Source organism: Agrilus planipennis, unplaced genomic scaffold (genome assembly GCF_000699045.2).
Source record: "Agrilus planipennis isolate EAB-ADULT unplaced genomic scaffold, Apla_2.0 scaffold9, whole genome shotgun sequence".
NCBI classification, from domain to species: domain Eukaryota; kingdom Metazoa; phylum Arthropoda; class Insecta; order Coleoptera; family Buprestidae; genus Agrilus; species Agrilus planipennis.
This window is the reverse complement of record NW_020442467.1, coordinates 1,288,376-1,311,167: the sequence shown is the minus strand read 5'-3', so window position 1 is coordinate 1,311,167 and position 22,792 is coordinate 1,288,376. Positions and strand designations below refer to the sequence as shown.

The following is a 22,792-nucleotide window of genomic DNA, read 5'->3' as shown; positions in this document are numbered from 1 at the left end:
CTCAAAAAAAAATAATTTCGTTCTATCTGCAGTCATACTTTTATTGCAAAGGTTAAGAAAAAAGCGGCAGGATATAAGAAAACATAAATATAATGAATAGTAACTAGTAATAGTAGAGCTCGAGAGAACTTAGTGTACTACTGCGTTTGAAAGTGTGCTTCTTCAAGTGTTTTCAGAGCTTAGAAGCACTGTAATTCAAATCTCTTCATAAAGAAGTAGTTGAAGCAATATGCATTGTAATTTGTACAAAGAGCTTTAGGCTCTTTCGAGGTGACACATGGCACTATCTAAATGTAATTGATTTCAAATGGATTGTCCAAAATTTTCGATCGAAATTATTTTCCGGGTTGGCCGTCATGGTCCATTGAATTTTGAAGATCCAAACGTCATCAATCACGACTCAACATATACCAAATCATCACTAATAGTAGCTTCAATAAAGAATGGGGAAAGGTTTGGAACTACATTTGAAATAACAAATCAAAAGAGTTTGCATTTTATATGAAGATTGGAAAAACTTTGGCGGTTGTTGTAGAACAACAAAAGAAACATTTTATATTTAAATACTTTTACACATCTCTATTGATTTCGAGATAATTTTGGATTAAGATGTAATGGAGACATTAAGGCTTAAAGCAACTTTACGATGAACACTTTTTTGGTGAGGGCTTCGTCCAGTTCTGATACCAGGTATGGATCTAAAGTAAGTTATTCAATGATAATAAAATCGATGTTTGCAAGAGAAATTAGAATTGAAATCAAATATTTTATTTGATATCTGAATGTAGTTTAAACGAATTAAATTTTTACCACAGTAGGTATTATAATAATTTACGGACTTTCTCCATTGTTAGCAAAAAATTATGAAACCAACATTGATAACATAGGTATTTAATTTAATTTAATAGCGTAGTGCGATAAAAACTCTACAGCTACATCGATGCAGAATGTAAACATCGCCGATTATCGAATGTGTATAATAAACATAAATAATGTTTAGATTAGATAAATCAAATTAAATAATATCAGGATAATTGTAATTATATTAAGCCAAATTTCCGCACCATCATTGAGCGTTACTTTTTGCAAGTGATTGTTAGTAAACTTACCAAAATAGTCAAAAACGTCTCCAAAAATTTCGCAATACAATTTACGAAAACAGTTGTTGAAATCGCGAAGGATACACGACATGCGAAATTGCGTCGCATCGATAGTGATTATTGTGAAGATTCAAAATTGTATCCCGCGCGAAGAAAATTTGTTTGTGAACATTACCTTATGGAAATAATTAGGCCAGGCAGCAAATTTTTTTCGAAACCACCGACGCAAATCCACTCGCGGCTGAAAATCAGTTTCAAGCAGGGCTTGCACTCGCTGCAAATGGTGAAGATGCAGCAACTATTACCTTAAAAATTGCCACACCGAGAGGAGTCAATGTTGGATGCTATTTCGCGTGTATTATTTTAGGAATTGTCTTCTTTGGAATCGAGGATTTCGTCCCTACAGCAGCTATATTATTCAAACCCGTATGATATATCATGTTACATTATTGCAGCAACTGTTGTTCTACAGTGACTGACCTACACTAATGATAGATGTTGTATTTCTGAATTAGTTTATAGAACTGCACATCGATTGCCTCATACGAGGTTTAAACCTTAAAAGAATAAACGGTTGCTAGAAGTTGGCTGTTAACATAAACATCCTGAATCACACTTAATTTAATCTAACTACATTATCAAANGCTTATCGATTCGCCGACTAGCCGCGGGCGCTTTTCTTCATGTGCGCCGTATCTGTAAACGTGTGTGTCGTACCTGCGTTCCGGGAAAGCAATTAAACCGTTCAAAGAAAACGAGACTTCTCTGGACTGCTGTAGAACGTTCCCGAAAGGAGGCAAGGGAGTATAAAAAAGAAGAGATGATCGCCGAAGTAGAGGAGAAATAAATTGACCGTTGCAGAGGTGAATCAAGAGATAAATTGACAGTGATAGAAGTGAAATAAATAGAACAGTGAATAGTAACAGTAGTGTAAATAAATAGAATAATTACCGAAGTTTAGTAATAATTTAATGGTGTTTTTAAGTTTAATGGTAATTAGTGCCAATAAATAGTTTTCTTCGTAAAAGTTAATTTGTTAAACCCACGAACATTACAATACCTTTTCAATATCTTAATAACAATCTATGGGGTAATCTGTAGAGGACGGAAAGTTAATATCATTTTAATTTTTTATAACGAATATTAATCTCTTCAAGAACATTTCGTACTTATTGTCAAGTAATTAAACACTTTCCTCACTATTAGATACTAAATTTATTTAACTATTTACTTTTTAATTAACACCACTATTTATAAATAATTCACCACTATATCCCACACTTTGTCGTTTTTCACCCTTTTTATTTCGTTTTGTAACTCGAAACTCAAACACATACTAACTCACTGTTCCGACATCGCTTGAATTGTTCTAGAAGGATCCAGAATGTGACGTCTAGAAAATCTGGTCTTCTTTGTCACTATGTATGTTGGGTTACCTAGACGTGACAATTTATGCTGGGTTGCCTAAGCTAGGACAACCTCTGTCTCGGTTAAATCCAGTTTATGCTTTTAATATGCCTCTAACTAGCCTTACACATCTGAGAAGGTGTTCTCGCAACCTACCTCGTATAACTTCCATGAGAATGGTTTTCTTTATTAGCATATGTATAAAGAGCTGCGTACTAAAGATTTAAATTAGGTTTCCGTGATAAGCATATGTGGTATAGTGTATGCACTAAGGGTTTTGTTTGGCATATGGTTTGGGGATGGGAGGTGCTGAATTTAATATGTAAGTGACATGAATTACTTGTCCAAATTGGGGCAAGATAAAGATGCGTAAGTATATCATAGTAATCAAAATTTTAGTGCGTCCTAGAAGGTGCTATTATTCGAAATAAATTAATTAACATTAACAAAAAAAAACAAAAAACCCGACTCCGTGAAAAATAGTAAACTTAAAATTTTCAATCTTACATAATAAATGAACTGAAAACATAGGTTTTTAGCATTTATCATTTTAACTTTTGTAAGCCATTTATAAAACATTTTATTTTGTGGTTTACCAAAATATCTCGATAGGTTTTGAGGAAACAAAAATGTTTGAAGACATAAAATATGATGCCAAAAATCGGCCATTTTAAATTTTATAAGCAGTAGCTGACGAAATAATATAATAATAAGATATAAACAAAAAACACAAATAGATATGTATACATACGTATTTAACTGTGTTCCATGTTTTCACCTTTATTGAAGTGAAACTTCTTTACGCACGGTATGGTGAGTTTGTTTCATGCGAGTTGCTATGTAACGAAATCATGCAACGGATGTCCCCCTTTTCTCGGCCACGTAGTCGAATTCATAGTGGGGATCGCTTGAGCCGTGAGCGCGCTCCAATGCAACGTTCGTTACAGGCAACTCCGGCATGTATAGTGTAAAATTTAAATTCATAGTGTACAAATAATACCATTAAACCAATTCCTTAACCCCTATCCGCCGGTATGTTTGAAGAAGTTTCACTTCAATAGCGTGTTGTATAATTAAACGCTGTATTTTTTTTTTAAATAATAAAGTAATCAGAAAACCTACCTTGAAATAATCTCCAATTAGAGACGAAACGTCGGTGCTGGTTCTGTTGTAATAAGTCTCTACCTCTGATCGGCTATGATTATTTTATTATACGTATTTAACTTTGTTTTTTCTACTGTAACTTACAATGATAAATTAACAGGTGTGTTTAATGGTCTACTCGCTCGAACCTAACACTGATAGCCACTGCATGTTTTTTTAAAAACATTGCCTTTGAAAATTGACTATCGCTAAATTTTCTAAAGTGTAGGTATCTAGTTGTTCGAATTATGATTATGATAAGTTAAGTACTGTTACGTAATTACTGAATAGTAGATTTTACCAGCAGTTTCGCTCACGTCGATATTTTAAAAAAATTTCAAAGATCATAGACGACAACATTAAATTAATTTCTTCTATCTCTCAGGAACAGTACCTTTTTTCTGGATAAAAGGTATCCCAGGTCCATTTCTGTACTTCTGACAATGTGTCTACAAAATTCCATGATAATTGATTGAGTAGTTAAAGCGTGAAATTGGCAACATAAAACTAATCTTTTCTATTCCTCAGGAACAATATTTTTTTCTGGATAAAAGGTATCCTAGGTCCTTTCCTGTACCTCTCACAAAGTGTTTACAAAATTTTATGATGCTCGATTAGGTAGTTAGGGCATGAAATTGACCACATAAAACTAATCTTTTCTATCCCTCGGGAGCAGTATTTTTTTCTGGATAAAAGGTATCCTAAGTCCTTTCCTGTACTTCTGAAGTGTGTCTACAAAATTTCATGATGATTGAATAAGCAGTTAGGGTGTGAAATCGACCACATAAAACTCATCTGTTCTATTCCTCGGGAACAGTATTTTTTCTGGATAAAAGGTATCCTAGGTTCTTTCCTGTACCTTTGAAATGTGATCAATTGAGTAGTTAAGGTGTGAAATTGGACACGTAAAACTAATTTTTTCTACCCTATGGGAACAGTATTTTTTCTGGATAAAAGGTGCCCAACTAGTCAACCTGCTTTTCTGTACCCCTCATGATGGGTATACAAAATTTCATGATGATCGGTTGAGTAGTTAAGGCATGACAATGCTACAAACAAACAAACTCACATTTATATTAGTTAAGATATAGTTTTATCAACACGATGAAAACCTAGACTAACCAGCAAAGTTTGCTTATAATCACCCATACAGTAAAACCTCTTTATTCGAGGGGTATGCGTTCCATAAATATGCTGCCAATACAGAAACCGTGGATATGGAATGGTAACTAGCATGGAATCATAGGGGATATGTTGTAAGGTTCGAAATTAAAACCAATATGTATCAGAATAAAATCAATTTATTGAGAAATTCGCAATTAAAATTAATCGTTAAAATCAGCTTTAGGCAAGGGTTTAAAAAATTTAATGATTTTTTCTTGTTTTGAATTTTGAATTAGTCTACTCAGTTACATCTTTTATAAAAGTCACCTGGGCACTAGCCAACAGTACTTAAAAGATGCCAATACGTTGATAAATAACACCGAATCCTTTTCTGTTTACTCGGTAACATCTTTTATAAAAGCTGTCTCGGCACGTACATACTCAATAGATGCCGATACGTTAAGGGAATTCTGGATTCTGGATACATGCGCCGTAGAGTAAAAACATGCTTATCGGTTCTAGATATCATGAGTTTAATATTTGGAACAGAGATTTGAAATTTTGTAGTAAGATAGATAAAGCTTTGTTCTAAGGCTTGTCGAAGGGCGTTTTTAAATTTTTTAATTTCTATTGAAAATACGTGTCCTACAAGAAGCATTAAATTTAAGCAGTTGTAAAAAGCTTTTAATTACCATAATATTGAAAACCACAAAGGTATCGAGTTAGTGTTAACCTTTGTCTATTACAATACAAAAAATCGGATATTTATCTCGTAGCGTTAAATCACAATGTTTAGAATAGAAACCCAAGTTTTCGGAAAAATTCACCCCAGGTACGAGCGTATGAGAATAGATGACACCGAATCCTTTTCTGTTTACCGATTGCGGGGATATAGGGTTGCGAGGTCATAAGGTTTGGGGGTATTTAAAGGATTATGAAGTTATACATTTAGTGGGATAACTTTGGTTACGGGTTTGTAGGCTTAAATACTTTAAGATTATCATGATTAATGGATTAGTGAATTTTGGAGTGCTTTTTGAGAGTCCAAATCCTGACGCGTTGCTGTTAAATTGGCAGCAAATTTGGATTAAGTCACCCCAAAAGCATGCAGTATACGCATAGTCAAATCGCCAAACCGAAATTTGTTTTTTGGTTGACTGTATAATCAGACGTCATGTGGAAAAGAAAAGCCTTTTCGTGTTACATGAAACCAGAAATAGAAAGAATTTTGGACAGTTCATAAGGATATCGACTTGACAAACTAAACCCACGGCACGTAACCGAATAGAACAAAAAGTTCATGGTCGTCAGTATTCTGTTCTCTACCGAAATCCTTAGACACGGATCACGATTTCGATCTCATTGGGATTTCTGCAGACGGTTTTTGTATTAATTCATAACACTCTGTCTGGCGGCAGAAGACAGGATTGGTCTATAGTCGGTTGGAACAGTCTACGGCGTGCTGACGAGGTGCAGTGAGATCTATCTAACGATTTGGATAGAAATAGAAGGAGACTTTTTAAATGCATAATACGGCAGTATGTCGTCAGCTACTGATGTCTGTTGTACCATAATAATGAAATTTTTAACAGCGAATACAGGAACTGGGTTACAATTTTTTCACCCGCGAATAATGAAAAAGGCGAATAAGAAAACCGTGAATAAGAAACTTTTACTGTATTTAAAAGGAATTCGTATGTNATTATAAAAATAACATGTATAAGTTAGTATCACAGTTGTGTAGTATCAAGAAATCAAAAAAAGTCAGCATATATAATTCTATTCGCCATCCAATATTGTTATTTATTACAGTTAGGTTACCTGACAACTAACAGAAAATTTGATCAAAAATTGTACATATAAATCAGTATAAGTACATTAAGTGTAGGTATTATATATGTAATATTTGATAGTACATAAGGAATAAAAGCAGGTCAGTTGATATAAGACAATCAAGATGAATTGATTAATTAATTAATCGTTTAAATAACAGTTGAATAGCATCAAATGCACAACAACTATGAGCAAGGATAGACTTCTACCGCCATTTATCGAAATCTTAAACCCTAATCGCGTCAAGGACTTACTGAAACAGAAAAAAATTCATTCTTATTAGAGTACAATGTGTAGAATATATCCCTTCTAAATTGATAATTAATAAAGACCATTAAGCTGGTCTATGTGTCTATCACGTAATATATACTGCATCGTAGAATTCAATTTGACAGGCTACTGCCATCATCATAAGACTGGTTGGACACGCACCTCCACTCTTTTCTATCCTGAGCTAACCTTCGCATTTCCCTAAGACTAAAACATCCCACATCCTTAACTGTTTGCAAACAGTAATCTAATCTAAGTCTACCTCTACTCCTCTTAAGTCCTGTTTCTGCCTCTAATATGTCTTTGACTAGAACTTAATTCTGGTGAAGGTGTCCTACCAACTCATCTCGTCTATTTTTTATTGACTTCCATAGAATTCTCCTATTCTTTGTAATACCTCTTGATTTCTATCCTTCTTTATCCATGGTATTCTTATCATTCGCCTGTAACACCACATTTCGAACGCTTCTAACCTTTTCTTTTTGTTACACGCACCGTCCATGTTTCGCACCCGTACAGCACCTCGTTCCAAACATACAGCTTTAACAATCTTTTTCGAATTTATAAATTAATAGTTCGCGAGCCTAGAGGTAACTTCTTTTTATTGAAGGCGACTCGACCCTGCGCTATCCTCTGCCTTTTATCCCTGCTACTCCTTCCGTCTTGATTTATCTGACTTCCTAGATACCTAAAATCAGACACTTATTCTAATCTTTCGTCTCCTTTCGTCAGAGGCGGATTAAATGTCAAGAGCGCCCTAGGCTAGCACTTCATAAACGTACCTCTGGCGGTCATATATTTTGCAAAATAATAAGGTACGGGACACGTTTCGGAAGCTCTACACTACAAAAAGTATTATGTTTAGTAAGTAGGTATTAAAAACTTCCGCGCGCGCCCCTTTCTAACGTTGCACCCCTAAGCATGTGCCTAGTTTGCCTTACGGATAATGCTCCACTAAATACTGCAATTAGCAGTAAATATCAATAGGTATTTAGATATCGATAAACTACATGTATCTTTATTAAAATTAGTTCAGCCTAGAACTACTACTCCTAAAATAATAATCGTACCTCTACCTAATTCCTATAGAAAACTTAGTCCAATTCATTAAGAAACTACTTTCAATCTTTTTTCCTTTACCCCCCAGGTATATAAGGCAGAAAAAAACAAAAAATTGTATTCCTTATATAATTCCATCGAAAAGTTAATATTCCCTCTTAAACTACCTTTAGTACCATTTTTGTAGCGCAAAAAATTTCATGCAGAAAAGGAAATTCAATAAACCTAAGTAAAAACGATTATTGTTTATTTTTCACAGTCGTTGTCTACTATAGAATCTTCTTCCGGGTTCGGCCGTGGTTGCTCGATGTTATACATATGTTAGCATCGGCTGTTGGTATCAGAGGGACTTTGAGAGACCTACTGTATCTAGCAGGACTTTGCTTGAACACAATCTACTTCAAGTAGAACGGCAACAACTACGAGTACAAGAATGGGGTATCCATGAGATCCCCACTATCACCTGTAGTAGCTAATATATTTAGGGAATACTCTGAAGCAAAAGCTTCCCGAGCGGCATAGCCTAGAGGTTTAGTCCATTTCTTAGCATTCTTCTGTCTTCATTTCGTCCGTCTCACCATTCTCAACCGAACCACCACGATTCCTGAAAGGTAGCTAAAGAGGGCCTTCCGCCCTACCTTTCGGGTAGTCCGGAGAGACTGCCCGCCCACCAGCATTACTGGCTGGTGGGAATGAAACACCCAGTAGTTTTTTCTTAAAAAAGCTTTACTCTCCAGTGATAAGCAGCACAAGTGTTGGTTCCGGTACATAGACGACACCACGAACCGGCGGTACTACAAGAATTCTTGAACCATCTAAGCAACTGCACATGAACGTCCATGGTATGCAATGGAGACAAGAGATTCCGACTATAGAAAGCATGTACGAACTGATCTATATCATCAGGTGACGCCTGACCGCCATCTGCAGAAAACATTAGTGAGAAAAGTAGAGATGATTAGTGATACCACCAGTACATCAGAAATGAAGCGCATGTAAAAATCTTTGGAGATAAATGATTACAAACGTCTGGGCATCAAGATAACTGAGCAGTCTTACCTTATATCTCAGGAGTTACCGACGATTTTCCATCAACTGCTTCAAAAATTCCCCGAACTTTTCCCATCAATAGTTCCCCTCTCACGCAAAAACAAAAGAAAAACCAACACAGTCATCAGATTCCTTCTGAAGAAGCTGAGCAACGAAATATTCGTGGCACAAATAAAATAATATATGCCCCACTACAGAAACATAAAAATGATAACGATGATTGTATTATAAACATTACAATTCCGTGTCATTTATTTGGAGAGTTTTATTCCCAAACAATATGCAAATAATTTAATTTATATTATACTAGATTATTAATTTATCAATAAGTACAATAGTAGTCCTTTCTTAAGATATTATAGTAAGATAAATAGTATATACTAACTATCCTAATATCTTTACCAATTCACGTGTGCGTATCCTATCTTCTATCAATAAATATCGTTAATGGTTTATTTTTGACAACGAAATACAGTTTCTAATTACGCCGATGGATGTTAACAAATGACCTTTTAATGAACAAAATCTCGATATAACCAGTAAGTACATAATTACAGCTGTAGCGAAGTCAATTGGAATTAAGCAAGCTGTAATGTTTTAAATTGTTAATGGTTTGCAGTAGTTTTTCATATTGAATTTCAGAAGCACGGGAAAATGTTAATAATTTTGACCTTTCTTTTCCAGTGTCTTGTGTCTAACTAACTAGTTTATGAAATAAATTATGGTAAGTTTAATCAATCGTTTATTCTGAATTCTTTAAACATTTTCTACAGATTTCATAAAACGGCATATAATATACCAACATCATTAGAGACAAGACAACTTTAGAGATAGATATACAGGGGAAAAAATGTCAGTATTCTTTGATATAGGAGAATTAGCATCTAGCAAAGCAGAGTTAGCTTTAGCTTTAAATTAAATGGAAACGGTATTGACAAAATAGTATTGTATGAAAATAACTAAAAATAAAACAAAAATATAGGTATGCAAAGGAAACAAAGTAGAAAAAGGCGAATATAAAGATAGGAGACGAAAAATTAGAAGACATGGTTGAATTTCGATATGTAAAGTAAGTCAGATAAGTTAGGACGGAAGTAGTAGTAGAGATATAAAACAGGGGATAGCGCAGGGTCGAATCGCCTTCAATAAAAAAAGAAACATTGTTAAAGGTGTATGTCTGAAGTGCAATCCCGTATAGTTGCGAAACATGGACGGTGGGTGCGCTGGAAGAAAAGGTTATAAGCGTTCGAATTGTAGTATTACTTACTGGCGAATGATGGGGATACCGTAGATACAGAAGGTTAGAAAGGAAGAGGTATTAAAAACAACAGGAAGACAGAGGACTTTGTGGAAGAATGGAAGTCAATAAAAAATAGGCAGGATAGGTTGGTAGGACACCTCCTCAGGAGTAAAGATCTAGTCACAGACATATTAGACGCAGAAAGAGGAATAGAGACAGACTTAGATTAGATTACTGTTCGCAAATAGTTAAGGATGTAGGATGTTCTTGTTTTAGGGAAATGCGAAGATTAGCTCAGGATAGGAAGGAGTGGAGGTGCATGTCCAACCAGTCGTAGGACTTACGACAGGATGATAATGTATGCTGGCGAGGATAACACAAAAATTATTATCATCATGAGGTCGTCAGTCCTAAGACTGATTGGACACGCACCTCCACTCCTTTCTATCCTAAGCTAATCTTCGCGTTTCCCTAAAACTGGACCATCCGACATCCTTAAGCATTTGCGTAGTAGTGGTAGTACCTATTCTAATCTAGGTCTATCTCTAATCGTCTTAACTCCTGTTTTTGCCTCTTATGTGTCTCTGACTATACCTTCATGCTTGAGAAGGTGTCCTACCAACCTATCTTTCCTATTTTTTATTGACTTCCATAGAACCCTCTGTTATTCTTTCCAATACCTCTTCATTTCTAACTTTCTGTATCCACGGTATCCTCATCATTCACCTGTAATACCACATTTCGAACGCTTTTAATCTTTTCTTTTCCGCAGCGTCCATCTTCCATATTTCGAAGCCATACAGAGCCTTTAACAATATTTCTTGAATTTCGATTACGCTAATAATATATAATATTTTGGAATTAACATTTGCTACTTATAAACTATCTATTTATGAAGTAATATTACGTGACCATGTCTCTCTTTCTAATAACTATTTATCATTTTAACTTTATATATGGTGATGAATAGTTATCTGTCTGGCGCATCCACCAAAAAAATAATTTTTTGAGTTAAAATTTTCATTTTTAAGTAATAATGAAAATAACAAATTCAATCTTTTTGTAGTAATAATTCTATAATTTTAACTTATCTTCACACGAAGCTAACAGGTCACATAATAAAAAATTATTAAATGCGAACAAATTTGCATTATTTAATCATTCATTATCAAAAGTTTTTGCTTGTTTTTGTATATTATTCCTTACAGAATTAAGTATAAAGCAAACTACAACTCCTTTTAGTGAGGATAAGATAATGCACCTATTATTATTATTACCAACATTTACATAAAAATTTAAGTTAAATAATTAACTTGTTTTTCAATTGTTTGACGAAACAATGCAATTGTCTTTACCTAGTTTAAGGCTTGTAACTGAGGATAAGGCGACTTGATAACAATTTTTAACTTGACAAATTTACTTACTGTTCTGCACTGTTCTTAATATAATGTTTCTGTCTGCATTTATTCAGTGTCGTCGAAGTAATTGTTGTAAAACTTTGAAAAGTTCTCAGATTGGTTTATTGGATATTTTCGTGTCGGTTTTTAAAGACTTCCTAAAGTTTGAATCGTGAAACTATATGTACAAATAAGTGGACGATTTCTTCTTCGAAATGTAAGTCCGATTCAACGATTAATTATTAAGTACTTTTTTAAAAATTGTTGAATTATATTGTAAGTAACTGCACTGTGACTTTTTAATTAATGTGTGATAACTTAAATTAAATTAAAAACACATATGGGCTGATAAGGTTTGTAAATCTCTAGTTAGGAGATTTTTTTAAGGGAACAAGAAATTACAATTAATGCACAAATTGCCAGGACCAATTTTTAAAATAACTATGATAAGTCTTTTACATGATTGGCTTAGTTTGTAATTAAGACCTTTGCAGTTTAAATCCTAGTAACACATATTAAAAATTTTTACAAAAACATAATTAAAATACGAAAAACCCGTTTTTATATAATTAAAATACCTTTTTCTAGTATTTTTTAATTTGGTGAATATAGGTAAGTATGTTAAAGAAAGCAAAAGTCAGTTTCGCCATCAAAAAAGGTTATAGCGAAAATTTTTGCGAATTCTCGAGGTGTGTTACTCGTATAGTACATACAACCAGGCTAAACCACCAATGGGAAATGTTAAGATTAAAATTGAACCTTCATTCTGATAAAAATAAGGTTCTCCTTTATATACCCTATATTTAAAACTATCTAAACTGAAGTGAATATGAAGCCAAAGATTAATTCTATAGAATTATACAATTCATACTATTTTTAGCATACAAAAGGTTTAAGAATCATTGGTCATCAGGAGGTTAAGCTGAGTATGGGTGTAAAACTAATTATTAAAATAAAGCCTACAAGTGTAGGGAAACCGCGTCGCCGGAGCCCAAAGGCAGGCTTTGAACCCTATCGTATATTTCGATTTTTGTATGTTTTTCAAATCCTGCCCCGTAATATCTGTCTCATTTCCCAGGCATTTATCTCCATACCTCTTCATTCATTCATTTGTTTCTCTCTTAGTTTTATTGTCTTCAATCAACGCATTGATTCTTTTTTCTTTGTATCTCTTCTTTTTACCAATATTTAGAATTTTTCTTCTCTACACTTCCTTTCCTATATCCTCATTCTGCAGTTTTTTTAGTTTTTCATCACAATTTATACCTAATGCTATTCCTTGTGTCTTTCTCCATATTCTCACATTTAGTTTATAGCTACATAATCCGGTGTACCTTGATCTAAGTTCAGTATCAATTTTTCATATTTTTTGTATACGTTCCCAGCTCCCATACACCTACTCATCTCGGAAACTATACCTCTTACTACTACCTTTCCTGAAAAAAAATTATATTTCACTTAAAACTTTTCCTTTCGCGCACTTTTTCGTCTGTTTTTTGTCAGCTATTTTGCGTCAGGTGTTAAACATTTATACAGACATAGCCTTCTGTGTGTCGTATCCATACATATTCATTAGCATGCCGCTGTATCGCTCGCTGCCTGCGGCATTCATATGCGATCCGTATCTGGCAGTTTCGACAGAATACAGACCACTTCGAATTATTTTATTCGATTATGGTAACGAGCCTATCACGTTGAGGTTGGCTACGCCGGGATTCGTTTCAGCAAGTAGATATCCATGTATTTAAATGGACCTTGTTGGAGCATACGTAATCCTAAAATGTAGCATCGTACTACAGATGGCGTTACCGCGCCATTTGTGGTATTTTCTAAAACGCATTGTTAAGACAGCAGGTAAAAGTTGGTCTGTGTTCTGTCGAAGCTGTCTGCGACGTGCTGATGAAATCCAAAAAGATCGAAATCGCGATCCGCGTCTGGCAGTTTCGACTGAATACAGACCACTTCGAATTATTTCATTCGATTATGGTAACGTGCCTATCACGTTGAGGTTAGCTACGCCGTGATTCGTTTCAGCACGTAGATATCCATGTATTTAAATGGACCTTGTTGGAGCATACGTAATCCTAAAATGTAGCATCGTACTATAGATGGCGTTTACCGCGCCATTTGTGGTATTTTCTGATACTTATAGAGTCCATAAATATCAAAAAATCAAAAATATAAAATCGAGTCTTTTTAATAAGTCACTGTGAAATTGTACACTTTTCTCCTTTCTTTTAGCATGTATTATAGCTCCTACTGTACTTAATGTTCTTCATATCCTTTGTTTGTACGGGTTTGTTAAATCTAATCAAGTTACCCACACGGGACGTTAGTTTGGACCATGTACTTGAACTGCCAAATATTAATTAATCAATATAAAGCGTTTTTTAATTTAGGTTGAGAGTCTATCTACGCAGGAGGTAAACTGATCAAGCTAACTCCCTAATTTACCAATGACGGAATAAAAATTGCTGCAGTGGCGTAGGTGATTAGACGTTAATAATTACATGTTGAGTTTCATGACATCGATTAGGAAATCAATTTAATGTCACTGTGGAAACAAAAAAACGTTTACAGAATTTTATTCTGAAACTTTATCGTTTAAACGTGTCTGTTAACAACATACGAAACGATAGAAGTTTTTGGGTAATAATAATGTTTTATATCAGGTAAATATTCGATTTCTCAAATCTTTCACGCTTTTCAGTAGTGTACTGTAAACTCATGTGTTTAGATGGCCCATTCATAATAATTCGAATGGTTTAAGTTTCAGGATCGAGCTAGTCATAAGTAAAATTCACCTCGACTAATTCAAGGATCTTCATGCGTTTCTGTAAAGAACTCCAGGAGTAATTACGCTAAAATGGGCACATTGTATTTCTCTTCATTTTTGCGATTAGTAATCGGAATTGTTAAAGGATGAAACATTAAAACAATTTTTGTAATCGTTGTACTCAGTATAGATACTTGTTTGGCTACATTAATAATTTCAAAAATACCCAGTTTGGTTTTGTCGAAAACACTTAAGTGCTCCAGTTAAAATACAAACAATCCATTAAATTTGCATAAACAATTAAATTTTGTTTATGTATTTATTGACAGGTTTTTTATGTATCAACTATTTATTTTGTTTCTGCGGACTCACAAGTGAAAAATAATATGACCAGTCATCTAACGCATTGTATTCGAAATTGACTAGAACTCTCAAGATGACGTCAAGCGTGAGAAAGACGATTTTCCGTTCGCTTGCAATCCTACGTTTTTAGTTTTATTGTATCATAACCTTAGATCATAACCTGCTCCAATGATAATAGTAATGTCGCATTCTCATATTTTTCCGTGCCTAAACTCAACGCAAAAGTTGTGAAAGTGCGTTCATATTTATGTTTAATTACAGTTAGGTGTACAGATTTATTTATTGTAAATTTTTATTACAATGTTTAACAGTTTATTTAAACAGGAAACTATATGGGCATTAATTGATAAATAGTTTTCATTAACACGGGCTCAACAACTACGTTTTATTATTATGTTAATTCGATTCAGTTCACTTTCCCTTGTGTAAGTCGTAATTATACATTCTAGATCTGGCATTTTTATTGATTGCCTTAATAACGTAATTAACAGGTATGAAATAGTTGTATTTACAAGTACATTTTTTGGTAGGTCGTCTATCTAATGTTACTATTACTTTACAATTATTACATAACAGCAATATAAAAAACGGTACTGTACGAGTAGTTTGAGTGATGTGAAACGAATTTGTTAAGTAGGAAGTGCTCAAAAACAGTATTTTAGAAATACCTCAAATTTCAGCATAAAATTGAGGAGTTCTCAAAACTATCAAAACTAGGAAGATCAATTGATTGAAGACCATTTGGATAACAGGCGTATTAAAAACTAGAACAACCATCCAATTTTCCAAAATCAGGAAGAAGCTTTCTTTAATAAAACTCATAAACGCGTTAATTTCTAAATTTTCACCATTCAGCGCATGTTTAACAAATTAAATAAATTTTCTACCTGAGATCCAGGAGCCTTTTAAAACAAAAGGAAGTGACATCCTGATAATTTATATGAATTGTGATAGTTATGTAGACATTAATCACAAGTTTAAATTAACTACAAAATGAACATTTTCAGTGTTAAATGTGTTCTATTAAGGTATATAGTGCAAAAGGTGTAAACAAATTTAAAAATAATTGATTAGTTATTAGTGTTTCACATTTGAGTAAATTTTTTAGCACAAAAAAAATATATTACGCAGTTATTAGGAACAAAGAATCATGAAGAGGGAAAGAATAATAAAATTTTTAAAAATGCAGTAACATTAATCCTGTCTTTTAGCAATACTTACATCAAATGTCATAAAAATGTCTCTTATATAATTTCTCATTAATCAATGATTTATAATTGGGTAGATTATCTTCCTTAATCAAATCTGACGCTTTCTCACCGATCATAACAGCCGGGGCATTGGTATGTCCAGAGACAGGATGTGGTATAATACTGCAATCGGCAACCCTTAAATTTTTAATACCGTGTACTCTCAGCCTAGGGTCGACCACTCCCTCTTCAGGATCAGGAGACATTCTGCAAGTGCTTATTGGATGGTATAAATTAGATGTCAACTGCCTCATAGCGCAGTACCAGAATGCTCTCGACGAAAAGGGGAATCCCCTGCAATCTGGAGGTGCAGCATAAAGTAAACTCATATTACGTGCTCTATACGCATTCGTATCTATTAAATCCAAAGCTAACAAAATGCCCTGGTACATAGTTTCAATATCGTGATCGTATGGATCGGAAAGGTATCGAGGATCGATATCAGGATATTCGTAAGGGTCATTTGATTTAAGCGTAATAGTTCCCACAGACTTGGGGTGAAGGACAATAATGTATATGCACATCATTGTGGTGGGATCGACTCTACCCCAAACCGCATCGTAAACTTCGTCAGTAACGTGAAGCGCCCTCTGTATCATGGGAGTACTGCTATTAGCGGGAATTACAAGGAACTCGATGTCAGGATATCCAGGAGTACTTTCCAAGTGTGACTGATAAAAGCCAAGTGCTTGAGAATTAAGGGCAATTGTATAAGGTCCGTATTCGTTGAAGTACTGTCTTAAATAGTTTTCTATGGTGTCTACGGGTTCTGTATAATTAGACGTGAAATAAAGACCAAAATACGTAGCATGGTCTTTTAAATTTTGACCCACCGGCAGATCTTTAACAACTGGGATTTGAACGGACTTTAAATGATCAGCAGGTCCAACTCCGGAAAGCATTAGCAGTTGAGGTGATTGTATTGATCCAGCAGAAACTATTACCTCCCTTCTTGCTCTCGCTTCAAAGTATTGCCCTCGGTTAGCTAATCGTACCCCATAAGCTTTCTTGTTTCGATCAATAAGGATTTGGGTAACGTAGCTGTTAATCCAAATCTCTAGATTTTCTCTATGTTGAATGGGTCGTAGAAATGCTTTGGCTGTACTGCAACGCCTTCCATACTGGTTGTTGATTTGGGCTTCAGCAACTCCCAGTTGTTCTCTACCATTATAATCTACTACTCGCCTCCCCCTTTCGATGTTTGCTTGAATATAAGCCGCAGTATGGGCATTGTTAGGACGATGGTTTTCGACAAACCAATATCCTCCATAACCATGGTATTCCTCGTCAGCGTCTTGGATACGAGCGTTTTCAGACTTTTTGAAGTAAGGAAGTACTTCTTCGTAGGACCAACCGGTATTTCCAAGGGCTGCCCATTTGTCATAGTCTAATGGGTTACCTCTTACGTATGCCAAGCCGTTAATGGAACTAGTACCACCCAAAACTCTACCTCTTGGATAGTGACAGCTTCTATTCCACATACCTAAAGTGAAGAGGAATTGAAATGATTTTTCAAAGATATAAAAAGCATGCATGATTCAACTTAAACTATTCTTGATACAACTTTTGTGAAATTGCATGATTTCAAACATTCAAAAATAAAACAAACTGGAAAGTTTCAATAACATTTGTTAAGTCGATAAAAAAATGTTTCCAGTTTGATTTGTTTTTGAATATTTGAAATGCATGATTCAGTTTCCATTTATTTATATCCTTATTTTAGAGCATAGTGCAGAATCAATGTAAAGATTATTAAGTAGAAAAAAAAATGGATAAAGTATGTTACACTTAGAAATTACTACTAAATTTTATGAAAGAACAATTTTCGTACTAATTTATTAAACAATTTGGTATTTTTTCGTATATAGTCTTCTAGACTAGTTTGTGCTATGGGTTGTTTTTTATAAATGTAATTACAATCAAAATTACGAAAAAAGCGCGATAATTACTATTTTTCAAAATTCCATAAAATCTATTCATCTTCATGTGAGACCTTTTTGGTACTTATTATATGCAATCTGAATGTCAGACTTTAATGTTTTTCGATCTGTGTACAAGTTTAGTATACTATAATTCTACAGACCAAATGGCTCCGGCGTCTGTTAAAAATATGAGGTGTTCATAAATTAAATAAAAAGGAATTACAGATTTTAGATACCGGAATAGAATGATTCAACCAAAACTTAATAACTCTTGGGTGTTTCATTCCCATCAGCCACTAATGCTGGTGGGCGGACAGTCCCTCCGGACTATGCCGAAAGGTAGGTCGGAAGGCCCTCTTCAGCCTCCATTCAGGAATCGTGGGAATAGGTGAGGTGGTGATTCGAATGAGAAAGATGACACGCACGAAATTAAGACAGAAAAGAATGAAAGATTATTTGTAAAATATTACTGCCCCAGCATTTGCCTAAGTGATCCAAGGAAACAGAAAAATTTGGACCAAGGAAGACGGACTTGGAATCGAAGTGGAAAGCAATGGTTAAACCTCTACGCCATATCGCTTAGTGGACGACTAGGGGCATACCTTATTATAAGTATATAGTGAACAACTCAGTGATGGTTATACATATATTTAAATCACTATCTGTATAATAGCGAGGAGAGAACTTAATAATCACTACCATAGACTGTTTTCTTCACCATAAAGCGACTAAAAGCCCATTATGCCTTACCTAGACAAGCGGTGGTTTGAGGAGTCGTATTAAAACCCCAATTCATTTCTAAACCTTGCAGATAAATATGCATAAACGGTATATCACTAAAATCAGTTTCTAAGTCGCCGGCTTCTATTAGGAGAACACTCCATTCTTCAACTTCTGTAAGTCTGTTTGCTATCACTGCACCAGCTGAACCTGCTCCAACGATAATAAAGTCGTATTCTCCTGCATCTGAAAGTTCGTTTAAAAAACAAAGTTAACTTCAGGTTACACAATGCGACTAATCATAAGTGTAAATCAGAGAAGATATCAATTCAATTAAAAGAGAAGAAATGTGATATAAATGGAAGTAGTGAAATATAAATATATANGTTGAGAAAGAACGTGTAATTTAATTCTTTTATTCAGAATAAAATCACGTATAAAACAATCTTAGATATATTATTTTTGCCATTGTTTATTCAAAATACGCATGTGTTGATAGTGATTGTAGCATATATAAAAGTTTTGCAACTTCCAAAATTTTAAACTTCCAAAATGACATGCAACATTGCAACGCAATGCATTTTCATAATGTCGAAGCAATGTGATAAAAAGAGAAGTTCAAATTATAATTATTTATTTCCCCCTAAATAGCTTGTCTTTATTCATAATGCCCGTGCATTATGAAAAATGCCCGTATTATTATTTGATCCATAACATATATATATATAAGATGATATTTATTGGTTATAAGAATGAAGATGTTATATAAATCATTGTTTGCAATGTTTGCGGTTGCATGCTTTCTTATCTGTGAAAACCCTCAACTGTCATTATTTTTAATTATAAGCAATAAATTTTACGCAAGTAAGAACGCAAGTGTGTACTTAATATTATTATGTTAGTACCAATAGAGCCTTTTTATTTATAACACAACAGACAATAACCAATTCGTACATAGCACCTGCTTAGAACCATATGAACTAAATATTCATATCTTTGCTTTTACCGCAAGTATGATTATTTCTCATTATTTTATACAATTATCGAATGTAATGACTACTTTCACTAACTCAAACATGTTTTTGTCTTTTTTGGATTTAGTAAAAGAAAATTGACGTAATGTTAGATACTTGATAATTATTACAAATTAGAATGTTAATAAACTTTAAATGTAAACAAGAGCGTAAAATTATGTACTTACTACTATATGTGGATAGGATCTATCAACAAATTAGTGCAATTTCTGTTGAAACGTTCTTACACTTCAAAAAGTATGAAAAAAAAGATTAAAACTTTGGGTTCAGTTCTAAACTGTTTCTTACCACCACAATATAATTTAGATAATATACAGAAATTGTGCCAATGGTGAATATTCCTTTAGGTATAATTGTAAGATTAATTATAATTTATCCTTCCAACAAGCGTAACTAATACCTTGGGACAGTGACAGAGGGCTTCTAGACAGGCTAATCCTAAAATTTATTCCTTCAGAAATAAAACATAACTTAGATAAACTCAAATAAAGAGAACTGTAGCTTTCTGTAATTTTATAAATACTCTTTATTAACGCATAGTTGAAAATGGATGCTGGAGAAATCGTTTATTTATTTTCCTATGCAAAACCAATCAAAATGTGATTGTCCAGTGATTGCCTAGCAGCTGTTGAGGGCTGTACGTAAAACTAGAATTTTACGAAAAATAATTTGCTAGTCTAATCCCACTAAGGTAAAGAGAAGAGCATTTTATTGTTTTATTGTTTAAATATTCTTCTTACGTTTACTTCAGAATTACAAAAGGTGAATACCGTTGTAATACTAAGCTATTAATAGCTAGCTACTAATAGTTTATGATCCGAGGCCGGTCCTGTGCGTGAATAGGCAACAGTCTAATAGCCTAGTGTGATAAAAACTCTGGAGCTACATGGATGGAGAATGTAAACATTACTGATAATGAACGTCTAAAATAAATATACACAATTTAGCACTACACATAATGTTTACAGTAATAAGTACCATATCAATCTTAAAATTCAAAGAAAGTAACAATTGAATTTTTACGAGCATTATCACTTTAAATAAAATGACAAAATAGTCATGAAAGTAATTAATCCCATCGGGGCATCTTTTACCGCTGGACTGAGAATTACTCCAGCACATCAAGAGTATCATCTTAACTTTAAAATCCAAATGATTCTAATTTAATTTTGAAATAAGGATAAGTATATCGACATTTCAGTGCTCTTGGGCAATTATAAGGACGTATTTATTCGATATATTCTATGACAGGAGATTCGGATATGGTCTCAGGCATGCTATAATACCTACTTAAAATTTTGAGATGCTCCAATCTCAAAACCAAACCAAATTAGCATAATTTGAATTTTGAAATTAAGATATTTAAAAATTGTGACTCGTTAGGACAAAAAACAAGCTATAAATAAATGTCCTCTTCCTTATTTTGTTCTAATATTTCACGTAGTAGGTAATACTGAGAAAAGCTGGAAGATTACGTAATTTGGAATATCACGATTTAGCACATCGTGAACTCAAACATCATTAGTTTCCTGATTCACTTTGAATCAGTGATATTAAAATGAAAAATATTCTATGATAGTTGTGACAGGTATGACTAACAGTCGTTAGCTAAGTAATTGTTGTCGATCACAACCAACAGGACCCGAAGCGATACATGGACGATGGGGCGCCGGAAAAGAAAAGGTTAAAAGCGTTCGAAATGTAATGTTACAGTACTGAGCGGCATGGTCTAGAGGTTTAGACCGTTGCCTAGCATTCGGGAGGACGCCGGTTCGATTCCGGGTCCGTCTGTCTTGATCCAAGTTTTCTATGGTTTCCTTGTATCACTTAGGCAAATGCTGAGGCAGTAATATTCCACAGATAATCTTTCACTCTCTTCTGTCTTCATTTCGTCCGTCTCATCTTTCTCACCCGAACCACCACCCACCCATTCCCACGATTCCTGAAAGCAGGCTGAAGAGGGCCTTCCGCCCTACCTTCCGGCGTAGTCCGGAGGGACTGCCCGCCCACCAGCATTACTGGCTGGTGGGAATGAAACACCCAAAAGTTTTTTTTTTTAATGTTACAGTCAACAGAGGACTCTATGGAAGTCAAAAAGAAATAGGCGACACAGGTTGGTAGGACACCTTCTCAGGCATGAAGATCTAGTCAGAGACATATTAGAGGCAGAAACAGGAGTTAAGATGAGAAGATATGGACCTACATTAGAATACTATTCGCAAATAGTTATGGACGTGGGATGTTCTAGTTTTAGGGAAATGCAAAGATTAGCTCAGGATTGGAAAGAGTGGTGGTGCGTGTTTAACCAGTCTTAGTACTGACGACCTTATCATGATGAACTCATACTGTCAGCAATTGTTCTTTTCGATCTATTATCTCGAAATCGATGATGTGCAGTGTGTCTTTCTTTTCATTTTAAAAATGATTTGATTGTGACGCATATTTGCGAAAAGATCATTGCATATTAAAAAAGACGCTGTATAATGAAATTGTAATTTTGCAGACTGATCTAATATTAAAAACTAGACAAAAACATTATGTTAATATAGAAAAATATCCCACTTTCATCAAATGTACGAAATAAATTTATTCTTATTTTGGATTTACATATTATGCCAATCGGGCTTTTTATATTTGCTGATTCCCATACTAAAGGTTATTTATTAGCATTATCATTGTCTGGATATAGACCAAATTATGATATCTTTGTTAGAGATGCAGATGCAGGTTACTCTTTAATGGTAGGATAGTAAAAAGAAACATAAATATGTATTTCTATGACTACTCCTCAATTGATATATATTATTACCAAAATAGTATCATAGATAGATTGTACCAAAGTTTTATAAGTAGATTGACAAATTTTTGAGAGAAGAAGTCAATGATGTACAGAAGGTAGTTATACCTGTATTTGACAAGCTACATCATAAGGTCGTCAGTCCTAAGACTGCTTGGACACGCACCTCCACTCTTTCCTATCCTGAGCTAAACTTCGCATTTCCCTAAAACTAGAACAGCCCACATCCTTAACTATTTGCGAAGAGTAATTCTAATCTAGGTCTACCTCTACCCCTCCTAACTCCTGTTTCTGCGTCTAATATGTCTCTGACTAGACCTTCATGCC

At 34.2% G+C, this 22,792-nt stretch overlaps 2 protein-coding genes across 2 annotated transcripts in view; one reads left to right on the top strand and one right to left on the bottom strand.

The window, feature by feature from the left end:
* The first annotated feature begins 11,712 nt into the window (after window positions 1-11,712).
* LOC108737029 (proton-coupled amino acid transporter-like protein pathetic) overlaps window positions 11,713-22,792 on the top strand; it is a 169,644-nt gene continuing 158,564 nt past the window's right edge. The window contains exon 1 of the mRNA XM_018469692.2: window positions 11,713-11,820. The gene's annotated coding sequence lies outside the window, so the exon portion shown is untranslated. The remainder of the gene's footprint in view (window positions 11,821-22,792) is intronic.
* The window catches only part of LOC108737010 (glucose dehydrogenase [FAD, quinone]-like), a 16,132-nt gene continuing 7,372 nt past the window's right edge, over window positions 14,033-22,792 (bottom strand). Inside the window, exons 2-3 of the mRNA XM_025981246.1 lie at window positions 18,665-18,880; window positions 14,033-17,475 (exon numbers count right to left, since the gene is read on the bottom strand). Of these exons, the coding sequence (XP_025837031.1) occupies window positions 15,965-17,475; window positions 18,665-18,880 (1,727 nt within the window). The 3' untranslated portion in view covers window positions 14,033-15,964. The remainder of the gene's footprint in view (window positions 17,476-18,664; window positions 18,881-22,792) is intronic.